The sequence below is a fragment of the Wolffia australiana genome, chromosome 16 (genome assembly GCF_029677425.1).
Source record: "Wolffia australiana isolate 7733 chromosome 16, ASM2967742v1".
NCBI lineage: Eukaryota > Viridiplantae > Streptophyta > Magnoliopsida > Alismatales > Araceae > Wolffia > Wolffia australiana.
In genome coordinates, this window is record NC_135850.1 from 1,014,197 (window position 1) to 1,033,998 (window position 19,802).

At 45.6% G+C, this 19,802-nt stretch overlaps 5 protein-coding genes across 5 annotated transcripts; 3 read left to right on the top strand and 2 right to left on the bottom strand.

Moving 5' to 3' along the window:
* Nucleotides 1–2,986: 2,986 nt before the first annotated feature.
* LOC144714053 (putative polygalacturonase) lies at nucleotides 2,987–7,063 on the bottom strand. Its single transcript, XM_078588789.1, has 5 exons — nucleotides 6,418–7,063; nucleotides 5,705–5,825; nucleotides 5,139–5,387; nucleotides 4,879–5,032; nucleotides 2,987–3,927 (listed from the first exon to the last, which is right to left on the bottom strand). The coding sequence occupies exons 1-5, from the start codon at nucleotides 6,841–6,843 to the stop codon at nucleotides 3,402–3,404; spliced, it is 1,476 nt and encodes a 491-aa protein (XP_078444915.1). The 5' UTR covers nucleotides 6,844–7,063; the 3' UTR covers nucleotides 2,987–3,401.
* A 143-nt stretch (nucleotides 7,064–7,206) lies between these two features.
* LHCA6 (PSI type II chlorophyll a/b-binding protein (Lhca2*1)) lies at nucleotides 7,207–8,385 on the top strand. Its single transcript, XM_078588790.1, has 4 exons — nucleotides 7,207–7,345; nucleotides 7,431–7,589; nucleotides 7,686–7,723; nucleotides 7,800–8,385. The coding sequence occupies exons 1-4, from the start codon at nucleotides 7,299–7,301 to the stop codon at nucleotides 8,336–8,338; spliced, it is 783 nt and encodes a 260-aa protein (XP_078444916.1). The 5' UTR covers nucleotides 7,207–7,298; the 3' UTR covers nucleotides 8,339–8,385.
* Nucleotides 8,386–8,418: 33 nt separating this feature from the next.
* On the top strand, nucleotides 8,419–10,797 carry LOC144714051 (pollen receptor-like kinase 3). Its single transcript, XM_078588787.1, has 2 exons — nucleotides 8,419–9,898; nucleotides 9,967–10,797. The coding sequence occupies exons 1-2, from the start codon at nucleotides 8,419–8,421 to the stop codon at nucleotides 10,638–10,640; spliced, it is 2,154 nt and encodes a 717-aa protein (XP_078444913.1). The 3' UTR covers nucleotides 10,641–10,797.
* On the top strand, nucleotides 10,772–13,658 carry LOC144714052 (DC1 domain-containing protein). The gene is made up of 4 exons (XM_078588788.1): nucleotides 10,772–10,930; nucleotides 11,030–11,509; nucleotides 11,894–12,358; nucleotides 13,022–13,658. Exons 1-4 carry the CDS (start codon nucleotides 10,829–10,831, stop codon nucleotides 13,505–13,507), a joined length of 1,533 nt encoding a protein of 510 aa, XP_078444914.1. The 5' UTR covers nucleotides 10,772–10,828; the 3' UTR covers nucleotides 13,508–13,658.
* Nucleotides 13,659–18,083: 4,425 nt separating this feature from the next.
* LOC144713995 (RmlC-like jelly roll fold protein) lies at nucleotides 18,084–19,231 on the bottom strand. The gene is made up of 3 exons (XM_078588728.1): nucleotides 19,023–19,231; nucleotides 18,612–18,733; nucleotides 18,084–18,499 (listed from the first exon to the last, which is right to left on the bottom strand). Exons 1-3 carry the CDS (start codon nucleotides 19,150–19,152, stop codon nucleotides 18,182–18,184), a joined length of 570 nt encoding a protein of 189 aa, XP_078444854.1. The 5' UTR covers nucleotides 19,153–19,231; the 3' UTR covers nucleotides 18,084–18,181.
* Between the last annotated feature and the right edge of the window lie 571 nt (nucleotides 19,232–19,802).

Genomic DNA, 19,802 nt, shown 5'->3' on the forward strand with positions numbered 1-19,802 from the left:
TAATTACCACTGGGATCAAAAGTTACGGCCACTTGAATTTTGAGCATTTCTCGTTGTTCATTTTTGAAACTGCTTCGATCTGATGGGTTTCTGGCCACTGACCTTGTAACTGGTCATCGCAACATACGATGGCACCATGTGTAACATTGTGATTCATGGATGAAGTTGATCAATGTCGAGAGCTTCCTAAGCCATTGGATCGACTTCATCGAGTATGGGTATGATTCTGCCCATTGGATGGACGGTTGATGATTGGATTCATCAGGTGCCTTTAGATTTTTTTCTGATCAAGATCTCGCGAGACAAAGGATCATGCCACATGGTGTGATCTCATTCGCCCCATTGAAAGCTCAATGGTACAAATGATCATGATTGTTGATCGAATAGATCATCATCAAGTGCTTCAGGTTGTGCCACGTGGCTCCATAATGTGCACCGATTGTGTGGATCATGTCCTACATATGTCACTGTTTTTATTTACATCAGATATCTGGACACCAAGCATCCACCTTCTGTCCTGCAAAAAAATGAGACTTTTAGTTCCCTTTGCCTAAAATAGTGGACATGAATATTTAGAAATAAGTGTCAAATATTCTATTTGACTAGGCACTTATGATCCTAAATTAAATAAATCAGATGTAAAAATGTTATCTAATATACATAAATTTCTTTATTGAAAATGTTTATATGAGATGAAAAAAAATATCAATTTGGTATTTAGTATAACAGATTTTCAATATCAAACTAATTTCAACACTAATCATATGAATATGAAAATGATATCTAGATTTTTAGGGCGATTTCATATTTGTAAAATATTTGTAGAAATTTTATGAATACTTTGTGCAAAGAATTATTTCAATACGTGCATAGATTTGCAAAAACAGAGTAAAAAGTGCAAAAGTCTGACATTTGAAAAGAAAAAATATTGAGATCTAATATAGGTATATATTTTCAAATATTGAGATTTTTAATATATATATTTAAGTGCTTTCCTATTTTTGAAATTTCAAGAATCTAAAAAAACGTATTGGAAACATATCAGTAAAAACCAGAATAAATGCTGAATCGAAACCCAATCTCAAGATAATGATAAAAGGAGGTCTTATGCTCAGTTTAATCTTGAGTAAATAATATCGTGACTCATGTATAAAAATGGTAAGATTATCATAAATATTTGACCAAAAAATGTTATAGGGATTAATATCAAAACGCAAAAAATTCTATGGATAGAATTTGCAAGCTGATGAATCCATTTTGATGTATGCAATCATACATATTTTAAGGCTATTTTTGCTGTCATTTCACTATTTTATTCTGATTTTAAGTTAGATTTAGAGTTGATGCATTAATTGGACCATTATGTTAAAACTACAGATTTTATTTGAAGTTTTGCATAATTTACAGGCCCAATTATTTTTCATGCAAATGATGTTTTAGCATTATGAGTTTAATGGGGTGGAACATAATTTTAGTGTAATTCTTCTCTCTAGTGTGTTATTTTATACATTTCAGGGCAGAATTTAAATAAATAAATAAACACGAGAGAAAGATAATAAAGTTAATTATTTAAAGCACTAGTGGGCAAGTACGTACCCATGTACCTGTGGATCTGCATTGATTTGATTGAGGACTATGCGGGTCTGCATGAATTACAACACCTCTTTTTGACAAATTAGCGATTTAAAACCCTAACCCAGCAGTGGCGGCATTGAGGAAGATAGATCTACCAGAGATTTGGGATTCATCCATTGTCAAACCACAATATCTTAAGATCCCCTCAATGAATCAACTTAAAATTGTCAAGGTAACCTCTTATTTTCCTCTAATTTCCATCCATGTGGCTGGATGTTAAAGAAGGCTGGGAATAGAGAGAAACTAATTTGAAATTGCCTCAACCCGTGTTGTCCAGAAAAGACACAGTAGGTCTATGAAGTAAAAAAATCTAGCATTTCTTGGATCGGTGATTTTCTTCTTCTCTTTTTTTAATTTTGTTCTAGTTTGTTGCCAAAACACCAAGCATGGGTGTAATATTCATGCGCTAGGAGAGAGTATTTAAGGAGAGCATTATCACATACAATATTGCATATAAAGTTAAAAAAAAATAAAAAGCTGCATTTCCTTTGTAGGATCAATGCTTATAAATTTAGTTTATGATTCTGACTTACTACATACCCTTTTTATTACTCTACCATTCTGGATCTTTCCCTTCAAGTGAGAGCAAAATCACAAGGATACAAATTTATCTTTTCTTTCTCATGAATTGATATTGTGGAAAAGATCAATTACTAAGTTATCATATCCGTTCTAATATCTTCATCAGGAAACCTGAACCCCACATATAAGGTTCAGGTAAGCTTTTATCCCCATATCATATCCTTCCTCTAAGTCTTTCTCAATCACTACCCTTGCGTTAAAGTACTCCCTATCACATCCATAAAATAACATTTCAGAATTTAAAATCTAATGAATTCAAATAAATAGCCTAAATATGTCATCAAATTTTATACAAAAAATCTCAGCAATTATGTTATCATGAGATCAAAAAATTATTTCGACTCCTAAGTTTTTAAGGATATGACATAGAAATAAGCGTTAACCTTAACATTGCGTTTGCATATCTAGGTTAAATATATTTGACTAATGATTTAGAATTTAGTAATCTTCATCATCCAAATTTCAATTCTCATCTCACAAATTAGTCGCCAAAAGTCAACTATCTTTGCAGTCATGGAGATTACATATTTTATTTCAAAACTATTTCTTTCTTCATTTTTTAAGCACATGAAATGGTTTGGATATGTTCCAATGGTGGACCATTTGTTGGTGCAAGTCAGATTATTTTCTACGTTGAAGATTTGAGCAATAACTAGAATAACCATAAGTTCACACCATTTCAAGTCTATCTTAATGTAGAACCTTATTCACTAAAAATCAGATTAATATTTACGTTTCATTTGTACTGAAGAATATCTGGTCGCAACAGTAAAGAAAGCTTTTTATCTTATCTATCAAATAAGGGAGGCAGCCATCTGTGAGAAAGAACGTGGGCCGATTACTTACAAGAAGAGATAAATAAAAGAGAGAAATAAAAAAGATAGAGGGAGATGAAAGAGAGAGGGAGGGAGAGAGAGGTAAAGAAGGAAGAGATCGATAAAAAAGAGATAAGAGAGAAATAGAAAGAGAGATAGAGAGAGTGTGTGTGTACAGAGAGTAAGCAGAGAAAGAGAGAGGTAAAGATAAGAGAGCAGAGAGACTAAAGAGAGAGAGAGAGAGTAAACAGAGAAAGAGGGAGAGACAAGGAGCAGAGAGCAATCAGAGAAAGAGAGACAAAAAGGGACAAGAGAGACGTAGAGAGAGGAGTAGAGAGAGAGAGGGGGGGGGGTCAATTACTATTACTATCAGACGTCGTAGTCAACGTCGGTGGTGTTGGGGGTGGGGGAGGGGCGGACGAGGTGGCCGCGCTCGTCGTAGAGGTCAAGGTTGGCGCAGGGGGCAGGGAACACAGCGCCCACCACGCGCCCCTCCACAAAGGCGCACTGGAACACGTGCTTCTTCTTGTAGGTCAGCCCCACCGCCACGTCCCTGAACCTCACGCCGCGCACCGGGATCTCTGCGCTGCCCTGTATCCGCACCGCCACCCGCACCCCCCGCCCCCGCACCCCCTCGAAGGCAATCCGCTCCACCGCCGGCACCGCCCCCGGGTCGAACCCCCCGTCCGGGTGCTCGTTGTAGTCCGTCTTCACCACGATCCCCACCCGCAGGTTCACCAGCTCCACCCCCCGGTACGTGATGTCCCTTACGTAACCCCCCCGGCCCGGCGCCGTCTTTATACGCACCCCCCGCCGCGAGTCCCACACCACCGCCTTCTCCACCGTCACGTTCGACACTCCCCCCGACATCTCGCTCCCGATAGATATCCCCGCGCTGCGTCCATCCACCGCCATCACAACCATCATCATCATCATCATGAAAACCATAAGACCATCATCATGATATGCCACGACTCCCACGAATGATCATGCTCTTACCCATCTAAAAATGCTGACTATGATAATGATGATGTTAGAAGATGGTGCTGATGAAAATATGATGACCATGCAAAGTCGGGCTCCATTTCCACATGAAGATATGATGATGATGATGATTTTTTTTTGAATTAAATGATGATGATGATGAAGATGATAAAAGATAATGGCCATGAAGAATCAGGCACAATCGCGAACAATCATGTATGTCTATATGAGAATGTACTCGGCCAACATTTCTTCAGTGGTGATCATGCGAATCGAGCTCCATTTCCACATGACGATCATGATCAATACCCATGTGAAGTGTGGACTGTGATGATGCCGATGATGATGATGTTGGTGATGATGATGATGATGATGATGATGGTGATGATGAAGACAAAAGATAATGACCATGCAGAATCAGGCACAATCGCTACTGGGTTGATTCCCCATGATGAACATTATCATGAATGACAATGTGAGAATGCAATAAAAATGTGATGGTAATGCAAAGTCGGCCGGCATTTCTTAGGTGACGATTCCAACGAGGATCATGGCCATACTCTTGTCAACGTGTTGACTTTGAGGATGATGATAAAAGAAGATGATGAGGAAAACCTGATGATCATGCGAATCTAGCTACATTTCTTATGTAGTGATTCCACACAATGATTATGTTCATGTCCGCATAAAAATTTAATCTATGATGCGGATGACGATGAAAATGTAATGATAACGCGGATGACGATGAAATCTCATGGCGACCATGAGAATAACCATGTAAATGAGTTGACAATGATGCTGCTGCTGCTGATAATGATGATGATGATGATGATGCTGATAATGATTATGGAAGATGGCCTACCTGACTGTGGAGCGGAGGATTACGTTGCGTATCAGGATATTGGATGATGGGCGCTGATAAGCGATCCCGTACTGATCCCAGCCGCTCTTAATAGCAATCCCATCATCTCCCACGCAGATATAGCAGTCCTCTATGACTACATCCTGACATGAATCTGCCAGAGTATAATAAATCATCAACTCAACGAAAAAATAAAAAAATGCTGGAAAAACCAAAAGCCAAGAAACCAGCATAAACGAAGAAAGAGGTAGTAGTAGTACCCGGGTCAATGCCATCAGTGTTTGGCGCATTAAAAACAGGGGCCAAGATAGTGACTCCAACAATCGACACGTTCCTGCAGTCATAAGGATGAACAGTCCAGAAAGGAGAGTTTTGCAGAGTGATGTTAGATATGACGATGTCTCTAGACCACAGAAGCTGCAATAGTGGGCCTCGCGTGTGGCTGAGCTTTTTTTCCCGAAATTTTCTCCACCATTTCTGGCCATGCCCATCAATCGTACCGTTGTGCCCTGTCAAAGCCACGTACAGGGAATATAATTATTACACATGTTCTAAAGATTAATGTTACTAATTCAATTTAGATTCAAATTCATGTTACAAGGTCAATAAAAATTCATACTAGGAAGAAAAAGATCTTCAAGAACAACGTTCTAGAAGAAAACTTTATCCACAAGGTTCTGCAAGGTTAGTGTTACAATTCTTCATTCGGTATTTTGGTCATTTCGACTGAGACATAACCTTGTGAAATCAATTATTATGCAAATTAAGAATGAATTACTGAGGCATAGTCTGAGGGAAGGGGAAGTTTGTATGTAAATGATCTCACCGGTCAAAACAATGTCTCTCAGATGTTGGCCATGAATCAGACTACCATATCTGGGACCTTTGTGATCCCGTCCTTGTCCATATGACGGCAATGGGGGCATCAATGTCCAAAGTTTCTCATCCTGTAATGCCAAGAAAATATTTCATATAAGGGCGGATTAATATCAAATCGGAGTACATGAATGACTTTTCTCGATGCCCTTATCAGACGATGAATCTCGATCAATTCAAATGCATCTTTCTTATACGCACAAATCATAGTAGCAAGGAGAAATACGGAAACAGGGAAAGAAAAAAGAAACTCTGATTTCTTCAATTCAAACCCCTAATCAATAAATCGTACGAATAACTTGAGATCACCCATGCGGAGAAAATGGCATATGAGTTTCCAAACGGAAATGAAATCACCATGATCAGCGAAAACACCAGAAGTTTTTAAAGAAACGAAGAGGAGGAAACTTACATCTGATCCAAGGATGACAAATGTGTCTTTCTCACAGGCACAAATCATAGTAGCAAGGAGTTATATTTAAACAGGGAAAGAAAAAAGAAACTCTGATCTCTTTAATTCATACCCTCATCGATAAATCGTATGACTAAATTGAGAACACCCAAGCGGAGAAAATGGCAATTAATTTTCCAAACGGAAATGAAATCACCATGATCAGCGAAAACATCAGAAGTTTTTAGAGGAACGAAGAGGAAGAAACTTACATCTGATCCAAGGATGACAGCCCCTTCCTCAAGGAAAAGGGTCATGTGACTGGTGAGATTGAAGGGCCCGGTCAACCAAACGCCAGAGGGCACGTTGAGCTGCCCACCACCCTCACTACTTAGCCGCGAAATCGCCGCTACCGCCTTCTCAAACGCCGCCGTATTGAGCGTCACTCCGTCACCAACAGCGCCGAACTGCGTGAGATTAAACGCCCTCGGCCGCAGTAATGGCACCGGCCTCGGCGGCCTCTTTCGAGATACTCTCACAACGTCGGTGAATCGACCGTGCCAGATCGCCGCCGAAGAGAAGGCGACGATCCACAGAATCACGAGAAGAATTCTGTAGGGGAGAAGCGCCGCCGGGATCCAACGCCGCTGGTTAACACCGTACTTCCCGCTGGAAGACGCCCCAAACATTCCCGCCATCGCTCCGCGATGAACTGATGAATCAAAACCCTACAATACCTCGAATTTAAACCTTCATCTCGCCGAGATTTCGCTCGGTCGTTGCGCCGATCTCCGATCCATACTCCTCGCTGAGCGGATTAAGGGAGAAGAGAGAATCCAAGCAACGAGAATTTCGCGGCGGATCATGCCCTCTTCTCCGCGATATTCGCAAGAGTTATCGCTGTTCATGATTAAACTATTCGAAAAGAAGAGGCAATTTAACGATGGCGATGGATCTTAATTAGTAATCAAGTATTTCATTATGACGGTTGGGCTACGGCCCAATAAGAAAGGCCTAGAAGGTAATTAAGGAGGCGCGGCCTTTTCCACGTGGCGCGCGTTGCGGCGCTCTCTATCCGGAAGAGAGTTTTCTGATAAGCCGCCATGGAAGTTTGAAGCTCTTGTTCTGCGATTTGCGCTGGGGGGAAGCTCTCATGGCGGCAGCGACGGCTTCGTTGGCGATCTCCGGCGTTTTCTCGAGGTATTTCGAATTGGAGCTCGTCCTCGATCGATTGATGATCGAATTTCTTCTTACGCTTGAGGAATTTCGAAATCTGTGAGTTTAGCGCGAGATCGACGGCTGAGCGGATCTCTCCGGCGCGTTTGAGGAGGAGGACGGTCGCGGCGGCGAAGAAGGGCGGGGTTTCTTCCGTCTGCGAGCCGCTTCCGCCGGACAGGCCTCTGTGGTTTCCCGGGAGCTCCGCCCCGGCGTGGCTCGATGGAAGGTAGGTAATGTTCTTCCCAATCCCCTTCCCCAATCCTCTCCGATTTCCGATTTCCCAAACTTTTATTAAAACATTCAACCGCATTTCTCCTCGCAGCCTTCCCGGTGATTTCGGATTCGATCCGCTAGGGCTCGGTGAGTGTTCTTCGTGTTCTTCGTGTTCATGCTTCGGATTTGTACTTGGAAAATCGTGAAAGAAATGCGGTTTTAGGGTCCGATCCGGAGCTGCTGAGATGGTTCGCGCAGGCGGAGCTGATGCACAGCAGATGGGCGATGCTGGCGGTGGCGGGGATCCTCATCCCGGAGACGCTGCAGAAGCTGGGCTTCATGGAGGGCTTCTCCTGGTTCGACGCGGGCGAGAGAGAGTACTTCGCGGACCCGTGGACCCTGTTCGCGGTGCAGATGGCGCTGATGGCCTGGGTGGAAGGGCGGAGATGGGCGGACTATCTGAACCCCGGGTCCGTGGACATCGAGCCCAGGCTGCCGAACCGGAAGAACCCCAAGCCCGACGTGGGCTACCCCGGCGGGCTCTGGTTCGACCCGATGATGTGGGGCCGGGGCTCGCCCGAGCCGGTCATGATCCTCCGCACCAAGGAGATCAAGAACGGCCGGCTCGCCATGCTGGCCTTCCTCGGCTTCTGCTTCCAGGCCGTCTACACCGGCCAAGGCCCCCTCGACAACTTAGCCGCCCACCTCGCCGACCCGGGCCACTGTAACATCTTCTCCGCCTTCTCCTCCTCCTCTCTCTGATGACCATCTCCTTTGCTTATTAATCAACGAGTTCGTTTCTCCCTTTCCATGGAAGTTGTTGACCAAGTCAAACCCCGGCCATGCCTATTCTTAGGCGCTCCGCGCCCACCGTCCGCCTCCACCCAGAAGAAGAACAAGGGGGAAGAGAGGAAGTAGACGGTGAGGAGGGTCAGAGATCCGCCAAAGGCATGGTCTTTCCAAAGCTCCTCTTCTTGTTCTTGCTGTTCTGGGCGGCGGTGGAGGCGCAGGACGGGACGGATGACGAGTTGCCGGACAACATACCGGACGACCTGCCGGAGATTACGCCAGCGATGATGGACGGGTTCGCGCTGGTCATGTTCCGGAGCACGATAGGGAACCCGGCGGCTCTGGCGGGGTGGGGCGAGGGGGACCCGTGCAACCAGACGCGGTCGCGGTGGGTCGGCGTGGTCTGCGCCGGCGGCGCCGTCGCGGGGCTGCGGCTCGGCGGGATGGGTCTGTCCGGCAAGCTCACGGGCGACGCCATCGACGCGCTCTCGCACCTGGCCAGCCTCCGCAGCGTGGCCTTAAGCGACAACCGGTTCTCCGGCGAGGTGCCCCCTCTCAGCTCCCTCCTCGGGCTCAAGTCCGTCTTCCTCTCCCGGAATTCCTTCTCCGGGGACCTCGCCGCGGACTTCTTCTCCGGCATGGCCCATCTGAAGAAGGTCTGGCTCGACGCCAACTCCTTCTCCGGCGAGATCCCCTCTTCCCTCTCCGAGCTCCCCCTGCTCAGGGAGCTCCACCTGGAGGGCAATCTCTTCTCCGGCGCCGTCCCCGCCTTCGACTCCCCCTCGCTCTCCTCCTTCAACGTCTCCAACAACAAGCTCCGGGGCCGCGTCCCGGAGTCGCTGAGGAAGTTCGGCGAGACCGCCTTCCAGGGCAACGCCGACCTCTGCTTCCAGGGGAATTGCTCCGCCGCCGCGGCCGCCGCGGCGGCGGCGGCGCCGCCGGAGGACGGGACGGAGGTGCTGTCGTGGCGGACCACCATCGTGGGGGTCGTCCTCGCGACGCTCTTCCTCGCGCTCCTCTCGGGGGTGTTCATCATCAAGCGCCGCCGGACGGGAGTCTTCGACACGCTCGGGTTCGAGGACGGCGGCGGTCCGGACCCGGGTCCGGCGCGGGTCGAGCCGGGGGGGTCCGGCCGGGGGAGCGAGTCCGGGAAGAGCGGCTCGTCCTCCACCGGGAAGGGCTCGGGCTCGGGCTCGGGTAGGACGGCCGAGGGGGGGGCGTTGGTGATGCTGGACCAGGATAAGCCCCCGCTGGCCCTGCCTGACCTGTTGAAGTCCGCGGCGGAGCTGCTGGCCAGCACCGCCGTCGGCGCCACTTACAGGGTCCTCCTCCCCACCGACGACACGGTCGTGGTCAAGCGCCTCCGCGCCGTCAACGGCGCCGCCGAGCCCGCCTTCGACGGCGAGATCCGCCGCCTCGCCCGCCTCCGCCACCCCAACCTCCTCCCCCCCATCGCCTACCACTTCACCGACGCCGAGCGCCTCCTCGTCTTCGACTTCTTCGACCAGGGCTCCCTCAACTACGCCCTCCACGGTGGGTCCCCCCCTCCCTTCCTCCCCTCTCCACGTGGCCGATATCCATGCTGATGTGTCCCTCTCCAGGTGACAGGGGGGCATTCCACGTGGGAATGACGTGGCCGACGCGGCTCCGCATCGTGCAGGGGATCGCCCGCGGGATGGCCTTCCTCCACGCCGAGCTGGCGGGGGCGGAGCTGCCACATGGCAACCTCAAGAGCAGCAACGTCATGCTGGGTCCGGATTACGAGCCGCGGGTCGCAGATTACGGCTTGGCGGGTCTGTTGGACCCGGACAAGGCGGCGGCGAACATGGCGGCACACCGGGCGCCGGAGGCGGCGGAGGGCCGCCAGCTGTCACCCAAGTCCGACGTGTTCTGCCTAGGTGTCGTCCTCCTGGAGGTGGTCTCCGGGAAGTACCCGTCGCAGTACTGGAGCAGCGGCGCCGGCGGGACCGACGTGGTGGCGTGGGCGGCGGCGGCGGTGGCGGAGCGGCGGGAGGCGGAGCTCGTCGACCCGGAGATTTTCTCCAAGAAGTCCATGGCGTGTATGGAACGCCTGGTCCGGATCGGGGCCTCCTGTACCGACCCGAAACCCGATAACCGGCCCACTATGAAAGAGGCGGCCCGGAGGATCGACGCCGTCGCCGCCGACGAGCCCCCCGCCGCGGCGGCGGCGCCGCCGCTCAAGGAGGGCCACGCCGTGCTCACCTCCCGCCTCTCCGCCCGCGAGCGCAACGTGGACAGTTTCGGGATTTCCTAAGCCTCCGTCCACCGACCAAGACCGAATTCAAAAAAGTCAACGAGGGGTTGCCTGATTTACCGTAAATACCCCTGTATGTTCAGTTTCGTCTATTCTTTTCTTCCGTGACAAGCATGCTCCCCTATAAATAGTCTAGTCCGTCCTCTCTTTCCGCGTAGTTTCTTCGTTCATTGGTAGAGAGCGCGACTATGGAGCGAGCTGTCGTCGGCGGCGGCGAAGAGATCCACGATCTTTCGTCGCTCCTCTCCGGCGAGGGGCGAGATTTCGTCGTCCGGAACGGCGGAGAGAAGGTAAGATCGAAAGAATCGATTGAGACGATGATGTTCGCGGTGATCGAAAGAATCGATTGAGAAGATGATGTTCGCGGTGATCGAGATCGGGAATTGCAGGTGCGCGTGGCGGATTTTGCGGGGAAGACGGTGGCGATCTACTTCTCTGCGCACTGGTGCCCGCCTTGCCGGCAGTTCACGCCTGTTCTGGCGGAGGCCTACGTCGAGCTCGCTTCCAAGGGTTTCGAGGTCGTCTTCGTCTCGTCCGATCGGGATGACGACACTTTCGCCGAGTATTTCTCCGAAATGCCGTGGCTGGCCGTTCCGTTCTCTGATTCGTCGTCGCGGAGACGAATCAAGGATCTCTTCAATGTGAGGGGAATCCCGCATTTGGTCGTTCTGGACGGGTCCACTGGCAAGGTGCTCACCACCGACGCCGTTTCCGTCGTGAGAGAGTACGGGACGACGGCGTTCCCCTTTACCCCCGAGCGCCTGGCTCAGCTCAAGGAAGAGGAAGAAGAGGCTCGTAGGAATCAGACGTTGAAGAGTCTCCTCACCTTCGGAGCTCGGGACTTCGTTGTAAAGAACAATGGCGACAAGGTACGATTTGTGCAGTCTTGTCTTTCCAGCTATCGAGATTTTATTACCTTTAATTTCTAATGCATAGAAGTAGCCATGGATGTCAGGTAAACATACAAAGGCAATACAACGGAGCCAACTACCAGCTCTAGAATGAAACAAAAGTTATTTCCGATTTAATCATGCATATTATTACCCTGGAGTGGAAGTGTGTTTCAGCATCAACAAGCTTTTTCTCATACATCAGAAGTGCAGCTCTGATACTCATGTCTCAAAAGAAGAAAATCTTTCTTCCTCACCCTTTATTGGGATTGCTCAATCCAAGATGATTCACAGACTTCTGCGAAAGGATAATTTGAGAATCGGCTCTTTCAAACTCACCCCTTCGTTTTGTCGATGAGGCAGGTTCCAATATCGGAGATCGAAGGGAAGCTCGTGGGCCTCTTGTTCTCCGTCAGATCTTACCCTCCAGCCGTGGAGTTCGAGTCCATACTTGCAGAGATGTACAACGAACTCAAGAACAAAGGGGAGCCATTGGAGATAGTCTCTCTCTTTCTGGACGACGAAGAGCCCTCAGGGGAAGTACCATGGCTGGCCGTGCCGGCAAAGGACAAGGTCACAGAGAAGCTCGCCCGGTACTTTGAGCTGAGCACTCTGCCGATCCTCGTCCTCATCGCGCCCGACGGGAAGACACTGAACGCCAACGCCGCCGAGCTCGTCGAGGAACACGGCGCAGAGGCCTACCCCTTCTCGCCGGAGAAGCTGGCTGAGCTCGCGGAGCTCGAGAGGCAGCGGGACGAGTCCCAGACTCTCGAGTCTGTCCTCGTGTCCGGCAATCTCGATTTCGTCATCGGTCAAGACGGCACCAAGGTAAGACCGCCGCTGACTTTCTCGTCAACCGTTGCCTATACATCATCGGCATCGTCCATCGTTGACGATGACGTTGATGAATTATGGGTCGTCGATGGTTGGTGTCAACCTTCGTCGATTTCTGATTTCGAATGCCAAGTTCATCGATCCTGGTTGACGATGACGTTGACTGAGATTTTTAAATCCTCGTTGGTATCGTCGTCGACGTTACGCATCAACGTCAGAACCCTACTCGGACGGAACGGGATTTAGTGGGATCTTCCGTTCAGTCAACTGGGGTCTGACGAGGAACGTTGACGCCAAACCTCCGTCATCGTTAACGTTCATATTCGCTAAATTTTGGTAATAAATTGAAGACCGGTCCTGTTGACGATGACTGAAACTTTGTATTCCATCGGTCGTTCTACGATGACGGTTTCTTTGACGTCGTCGTCGTCGAGATGTGGTGAATCCCACAGTCATCCATCACAGGGCTTGCCGTTTTACTTTGTTCAGATTTGAGAGGTTGGACGCAATGGATGACGGAACAGACGGGGGAAGAACAAAAACGGGCTAATTAAGGATAACTGTCCACGATGGATGACGTTCCATTTCCCATCCGTCCATGAACCGTCATCCATCTGAGCTTTGTCTGATCTTCCATGTTTTGGGGGTCCGTTTCAGGTGCCTGTGTCAGAGTTGGTGGGGAAGAACGTGCTGATCTACTTCTCGGCGCACTGGTGCCCGCCATGCAGGGGCTTCACGCCCAAGCTGGTGCAAGTTTACAATGAAATCAAGGCCAAAGACAGCGCCTTTGAAGTGGTCTTCGTCTCCAGCGACCGAGATCAGAGCTCCTTCAATGAGTACTTCTCCAGTATGCCATGGCTGGCTCTCCCCTTCGGCGACCCGCGAAAGAAGTTTCTTGACAGGAGGTTCAAGATAGACGGAATTCCCTCCCTCATAGCCATTGGTCCTTCTGGTCGGACTGTGACCACGGAGGCGAGGGACATGATCGAGATGCGTGGTGCCGCCGCGTATCCTTTCACTGGCACGAGTTTCCTTGGCAGCGACGATGACGAAGAGGAAGAGGAAGAAGAAGAAGAGGAAGGTGAAGGTGGGGCAGCACCAGCTGGGTATGTCTGCGAAGGAGATGTTTGCCGGAAGGTGTAGACTTGGTGGCAGCCAAGGGGTACGTCTCTCCTGCATTCAAGTTAATAAAGTCTCTTTCTTCTGTGATAGCTCTGGTTCTCCTGAATTTGATGTTTCTTTTGTACTGCTGTTTGATTTTAGAAATTAAAACGTGAATCTCGTTACTGACTTATTGTTCGTCCCGAAACGTTTTATTTCTATTGGTTGCTTGAGCCTAGTTATGCGACAGACTTTTGAAATTTGAGGATTTATCATTCTAGTTGAGCGTTTAAGACAGTAGCTAACATTATTGGCTAATTTTGTTTAAATCAACATAGACTTGGGTGCCAAGAAGATAGAATACACTATAATGGTGATGGAGATACAAGTGTAGGACAGGACATTGTTTCTATTTAGTCTGGGTTGACTCCTAGTGTGTTATAGAGGAGGAATTATCCATGTTTAGTGTTTCGGCACCTCAATTTTTAGCCGAATTAAGTTATCAAGCCACTAATTGTCAATTAGAGGTTCCCACAGACCAATTCAGGTCCCCAGAAGCAGTACATGTCCTATCATAAAAAAATGTAACAGCTCTCATTCTTGTGCTAGACTGAGCCCTTAGTAACGTTTCCTCATCTTCAATGATTTTGGGATGAGCCCAGAGTCATATTTTCTATTACTCCATAGATGTTATCTCTGCACTTAACTCTCAAGGATACGGGGGGGAGAATTTGTCTTTCATCCTAAAAAACCAATTTTATTGTGAAAACCATGAATCCTAAGAATAAGTGGTATATCCAAGGGATCCCCCCTCAAGTCATTCGTAAGATTTCAAAATATAAGATGATTATGGTTTAAAATGGTTCAATCTTGAATCTTTATGTCACTGAAAGAAAAATGTATAGAAGTAGGTACAAAAGAAATGAATCCAAAAAATCAATGGTACGTCCCAGAGACCCCCATTAAGTATTCTTATAATATGAGTCTGTTATGAGCTCGTTCAAGCCAGAGATGTTACATTACTGAGAAGATTATATGTAGACGGGGATACAGAAGAATATATAGTCTGGGTCGGCCTAATAGATGGACTAGTCAACAGACAGTTTGGCTGTCCTTAGGTCGAATGGTTGTGGTTTGGATTTGACAAAAAAAATGGAAAGGGGAGTAAAAAAAAATTTCATAAAATTAAGAAATGCAGTATTTCAATCATATAGAATTTCAGAAATGGATAAATAAACACTAAGGGTTTGCTGTGTCAAAGGGTCACAACCATTAGTAGTAGTGGTGGTGGCAAGCATCTGATAAACTGGAAATTAGGCTTACAAATGTTTTATTAGGTTTCTGATTTATGCGTCAATATTCATAATTTTCTTTACAAGCACAAAATGACTAATCCTCATGGAGTAGGTATTGAAAAAGTAAAATTTTAGTTTGTTTATACATATATTAGTATTTTATATACATTTAAAAACTGAATCAAATTAAATGAAAGATAAATATTGATAGATATTCAAAATAATTATAAGATGGTGAGAAATATTTATCCTAATTAACCTAATTTATTTAAATTTTATACAATAATAGTGGGAGTTAGAGAAATTTTAGAGATAAATGCTTAATTTTATTTTAAATATCTTAGTTGACGGTTCAATAATGTAAGCGTGTAATAGATTGTGGTAAATGTGTGTAGTGTAAGAGGAGTGAGTGGAGTATAATTGGTTTTATATTAGCTGATTATGGCATAAAAGGCGGTGGATACACTTTAACACTCGGTAGAGTGGAATGAGAGAGACAGAGTTATCGTCAATCGTAATAGTATAAAGGGACATGGATTTGCACTGTGGAGGGTGCAAAGTCAACTGTGGATTGTGGAAAGGTGAAACCATAGATTATCCTTTCAGATGATAATTTGGGTAAAAGACAAAGAAATGAGAATAAAAAAGGATATAAAAAATGAGACAAAGCTCGTTGTCATGTACCTAATGGGCCAAGTGGTGCCTTTTATTCACAAATCTTGATCAGATCACTGCCACTTCATTTCTCCACTCTAGAAATTCAAGATTTAACCCAAACAAGATTTTTAAAGAGCACATCACTTCACTAAACTTAAATAGAACCAAAATCCAAAGGTGCATTTTTTCATAGATGAAGAGGTCTACTTATAGATCCAAAATCATTTATGGATAGACAGAGGACTGTCAAGATAATCACACTTCCATCTCATGCTTAAGTATCTTGAAATAAATATGTATTCATTTCTATTCTTATGTGATGTTTATAATGAAGATCCTAAACATATAAAATGATTATGTGAGTTATGATGAGACCGCAATAGGAAGGCCACTAGTCTTTAAATTGTATCTTGAATATTCATTTTAAAAGGATACTTAAGAAGGTCATCAAAATATTAAATAACAGCTCTTTGTGATCCTACTTGTCTGATAAATTTGTCTGATCATTTTGCCATTAATGTGGAGACACAAACATACATTAAGTGTGCCATAGGAACAGAGTGCACTCGACTATTTTGTATGAATTCCCCATTAGAATTATACCTAGATATTAATCAGGTTGATTCATGTCATAATTATACATGTGGTTAGTTTACTTGAGCCATTGAGGACATATAGTGCTTGGACAGTTATGTTGAGACTAAGATGTATGAGTCTCTAATTATGGGATTGAAACACATCTTAGCTCGAGTATAGAAAGAAGTACACAAAGGTAATTTAGTGGTCAAGATGGGATTATCCACCCCTAGTATATAAGGGGATAAAATCAATGAAGAAGATGTATTAACTCCGCGACAAAGATGATGGAGATATTGGTCAAAATATATATGAGCAATAAGCCAATCACACATTCAATATATTTTTCTATTTTAATTAATACAATGTGTTAATTATCATGCATGTATGATGCTTGTAATGAAGTCAATGAATACATGATCCGACTTAATGAATTATGATGATATCATAATCCATAGATCATTAATATTTAAATATGTGTTCTAAATATGCATATTCAAAGGATTCTCGAGAAGGACATTGAAGTATCTGGATAGAATATCACTATCTAGTCTAATTCATAAGTATGAATAGAGTGGGCACACATTTTAATTGTCTATGAGAGCTACATTTAGGCACCCCTTTGTCTTCTCCCCTCTTTCGATGAAACCCCCCCTCCTCTTTAATTATATTTTATGGGTGTAAGATGAATTAAAGCTTTAAGATGGGCTGAATGTGTTAAAATAGGATATCCATCATTGAACAATCACATGTATATGTCTAGAGGCGGGGTATGTGAACAAATTGGAGAAAATCTTTAAGAGATCAAAGTGAAAAGGGGAATTAGTTCCACACAAGGAGATGTGATCATCTTAAAAGTCATACAGAAACTGTAAATTGAATTTGCTTATTCAACTTCTCAAAATGAGATTTCAGAAAACCAACAAGTCCCGAGAACCCAACAATAGATTGATATTTTCACAAATTAATGTTCGCATTCCTTATCAGTGACCCTTGTACTTAAGACACCAACAATTTTTTATCAGTATTGCTGCACTAAGGGGGATCATATGTAGGCGGTAACTGTCGACAGTTAGATTCTGATAAAGGGTTTATCAAACTCCATGTAACTTCTTGGACTCATAGTGTAGTTTCGCCCCACGAGTTGGTGCGGTGAGAAATAATTAGTGTTAAATAATCAGAGATTGATTAATCTATCTATTATTCTGGTCAATAACTATGTTAGTCAGTAATGAGTTATGTGTAATTTGGTGAAAAACCCTATTAGTGTAAATGGACTTTATGTCCTAAGATAGAGGGACCTATGCATCCCTCTCCTTGGGCACCGTGTATTTGTCTATCTTATTTTCTTTGATCACCCTATCCTATTGATGGGACTGAAAGTGGTGAGAAGATTCACAAGGACCTTTGATGATGCTGATAGGGAAGAATATATTTTTTGGAAGATACTGATTGGGAAGAATATGAGGAGATAAGATTTTCTAAGGACCGTGCTGATACTTACAGAGATCAAGCATCCACATCTTGAAATAACCCAAACAAAGAATTGAAAAAATGATCTTATTTGATTAGTTTTTTCTTTTTATTGTGCAAATTTCAGTCAGATGTCTATCATGGTAGAACCTACCAACCATTAGATGGATGGGTTTCCTAATAAATTTTCAATATTCTTTGGCATCCTCAAGTAGAGAAGAATGTTTTGAAAGATTGGGATGGGCTTCGATGGGGGACAGTTCAAATTTATAACCGGGAACTCAGGTCTTCTCCAAAATATTAAGTAGATACTTTTGCTTTCCCATTATGATTAACAAACTCGAAGCCCAAGAGGTGGAGAGGCCTATTAAAGTCTTAAATGCCAAAGTGTCGGTGAAGATAATTTTTTTTTCCATAACAATCCTATCTTCATTGTGACCAGTCAGAATTCAAGGATGATTATGCTGTAATGGCTAACTTCTACCATGCTACATTTTGGATTGATCAAACCACTAACCACCGACACGAATGATAGCAATGTCTTCATTGCACTCGTTTGCCCTCTCCCCAACCAAATCAAGGATGGCTTTCACCTTAGCAAGATTTCTTTCAACCTGTTAAAAAAGTGGAAAACTGGTGCCTTTGAAAACTCTCACTGTAAAAAACCATGTTCCAAGTAGATATACTTGATGAAAAAAACTGAGAAAAGATCAGTTTATTCCTTAGGCGTCAGATAGTGGATCAGAGGACCAGCCTTGGGGGCCTGGGAGAGGATCCCCGAGTAAGAAGCCATCTCAAAATCTTCAAACTGGAAGGCCGGAGCGCAGGTGCAGCCAACCAGAGAATAATGGATCTCTGGGTCGCGTTTGGGTGCCATGATGAGCGAATCCCCACCGTACGATTCCACATCCATGGTGGGAAAAGATCCAAACCAAGTGTTCGGTGGAACAACGTACTGGGGTATCTGACCAGACTCCAAGTCGGTGCCCAGCACAGTGTACTTGGGCTCCCCATTCTCTTGAACCTCGAACACCTGACAAGAGCAAGATTAGAGTATGATAAAAGTTTGTTTTTTTTTCTTTTTTTTTTTATAAGAGTTGAAGTATGAGAGATGGGTTGAAGAAAAAACAGTCTTTTGTTTGTACAGTGAGAGGTTCTCCGAAGTAGAAGTGCCAGGTCTCAGCGCAGGGGATGCGATGGAGGAGCGAGACGTTTCCGGATGGCAGTAGGAAATAGATCGAGGTGCTGATCGGACGGTCAACTTTGTCTGCATCAGAAGTTTGAAATGTAAAGGGGATTAGAAATCCTCAATATCCAATCATTCTGATAATCGCCTTGAAATATGGAGATCTATCAACCATTTCCGGGGAAAATTCCCGCCACCCTCTCATGGAAAATACCCTTTGAATTTCTACTCCGTCGAGCAAAATTATGGGGCAATTTCAAGTTAGTCCATTTCTCTCTTTAGATAGTTTCGGTTGATTATAATTCTGACATTGTTGGGAATAATTCTTGAAGTTGTATGCCGAGAGTTAGCCAGATCGAAGCGAACTTACATTGAGGCGGGAGCTGAGACGCGGCGAGACGAATGGAATCGTCTCTGAAGGTCTCAGAGTAGAAGCCTCCTTCTGGGTGTGATCTGAGATCTAGCAAGGCCACAACCTGAGAGGCCTTCATGGGCGGCATCTTCTCCGTTCCTCGTCGGTGGACACCTCAAAGATCTCGGAAAACACCCAAGAGATATGTAGATCTGAGTATCGACTATTTATAAGGTCCGGGCCATATCCAGCGAGCAGAGTGAAAATTTGGCCTCCCCTTGGAACATTTTTTATCTTTATTAACTTGATGGGAGATTTGCGGAAAAGTTCTGGTTGCAAATGTGAAACCAGGAGGAAGGAAGCAACGATGAGATGGAGAGAGAAAGAGAGTGAGAGAGAACTGAGAGGGAAGAGAGAGAGAGAGAGAGAGAGAGAGAGGGAGAGTGAAACTACAAGGAGAGAGAGTTGGAGAGTAGAAGTTAGAAATGGAGGGACGGGATAGAGAGAGAGGAGGGAGAGTGTGAAACGGAGGAAATGGAGAGAGAGTGGGAGAAGTGTAGGGAAGAGAGAGAGTGAGAAAGGGTGAAGGGGGAGGGTGAGAAATGTAGGGAAGAGAGAGAGTGAGAAGGGGTGAAGGGAGAGAGAGAGAGAGAGGGAGGGAGGGAGAGGGTGAGAAATGTAGGGAAGAGAGAAAGAGTGAGAGAGAGGGGAAGAGAGAGAGAGAGAGAGAGGGAGGGAGGGAGGGAGGGGGTGAGAAATGGGAGTAGAAGAGAGAGTGAGTGGGAAATGGAAATATGC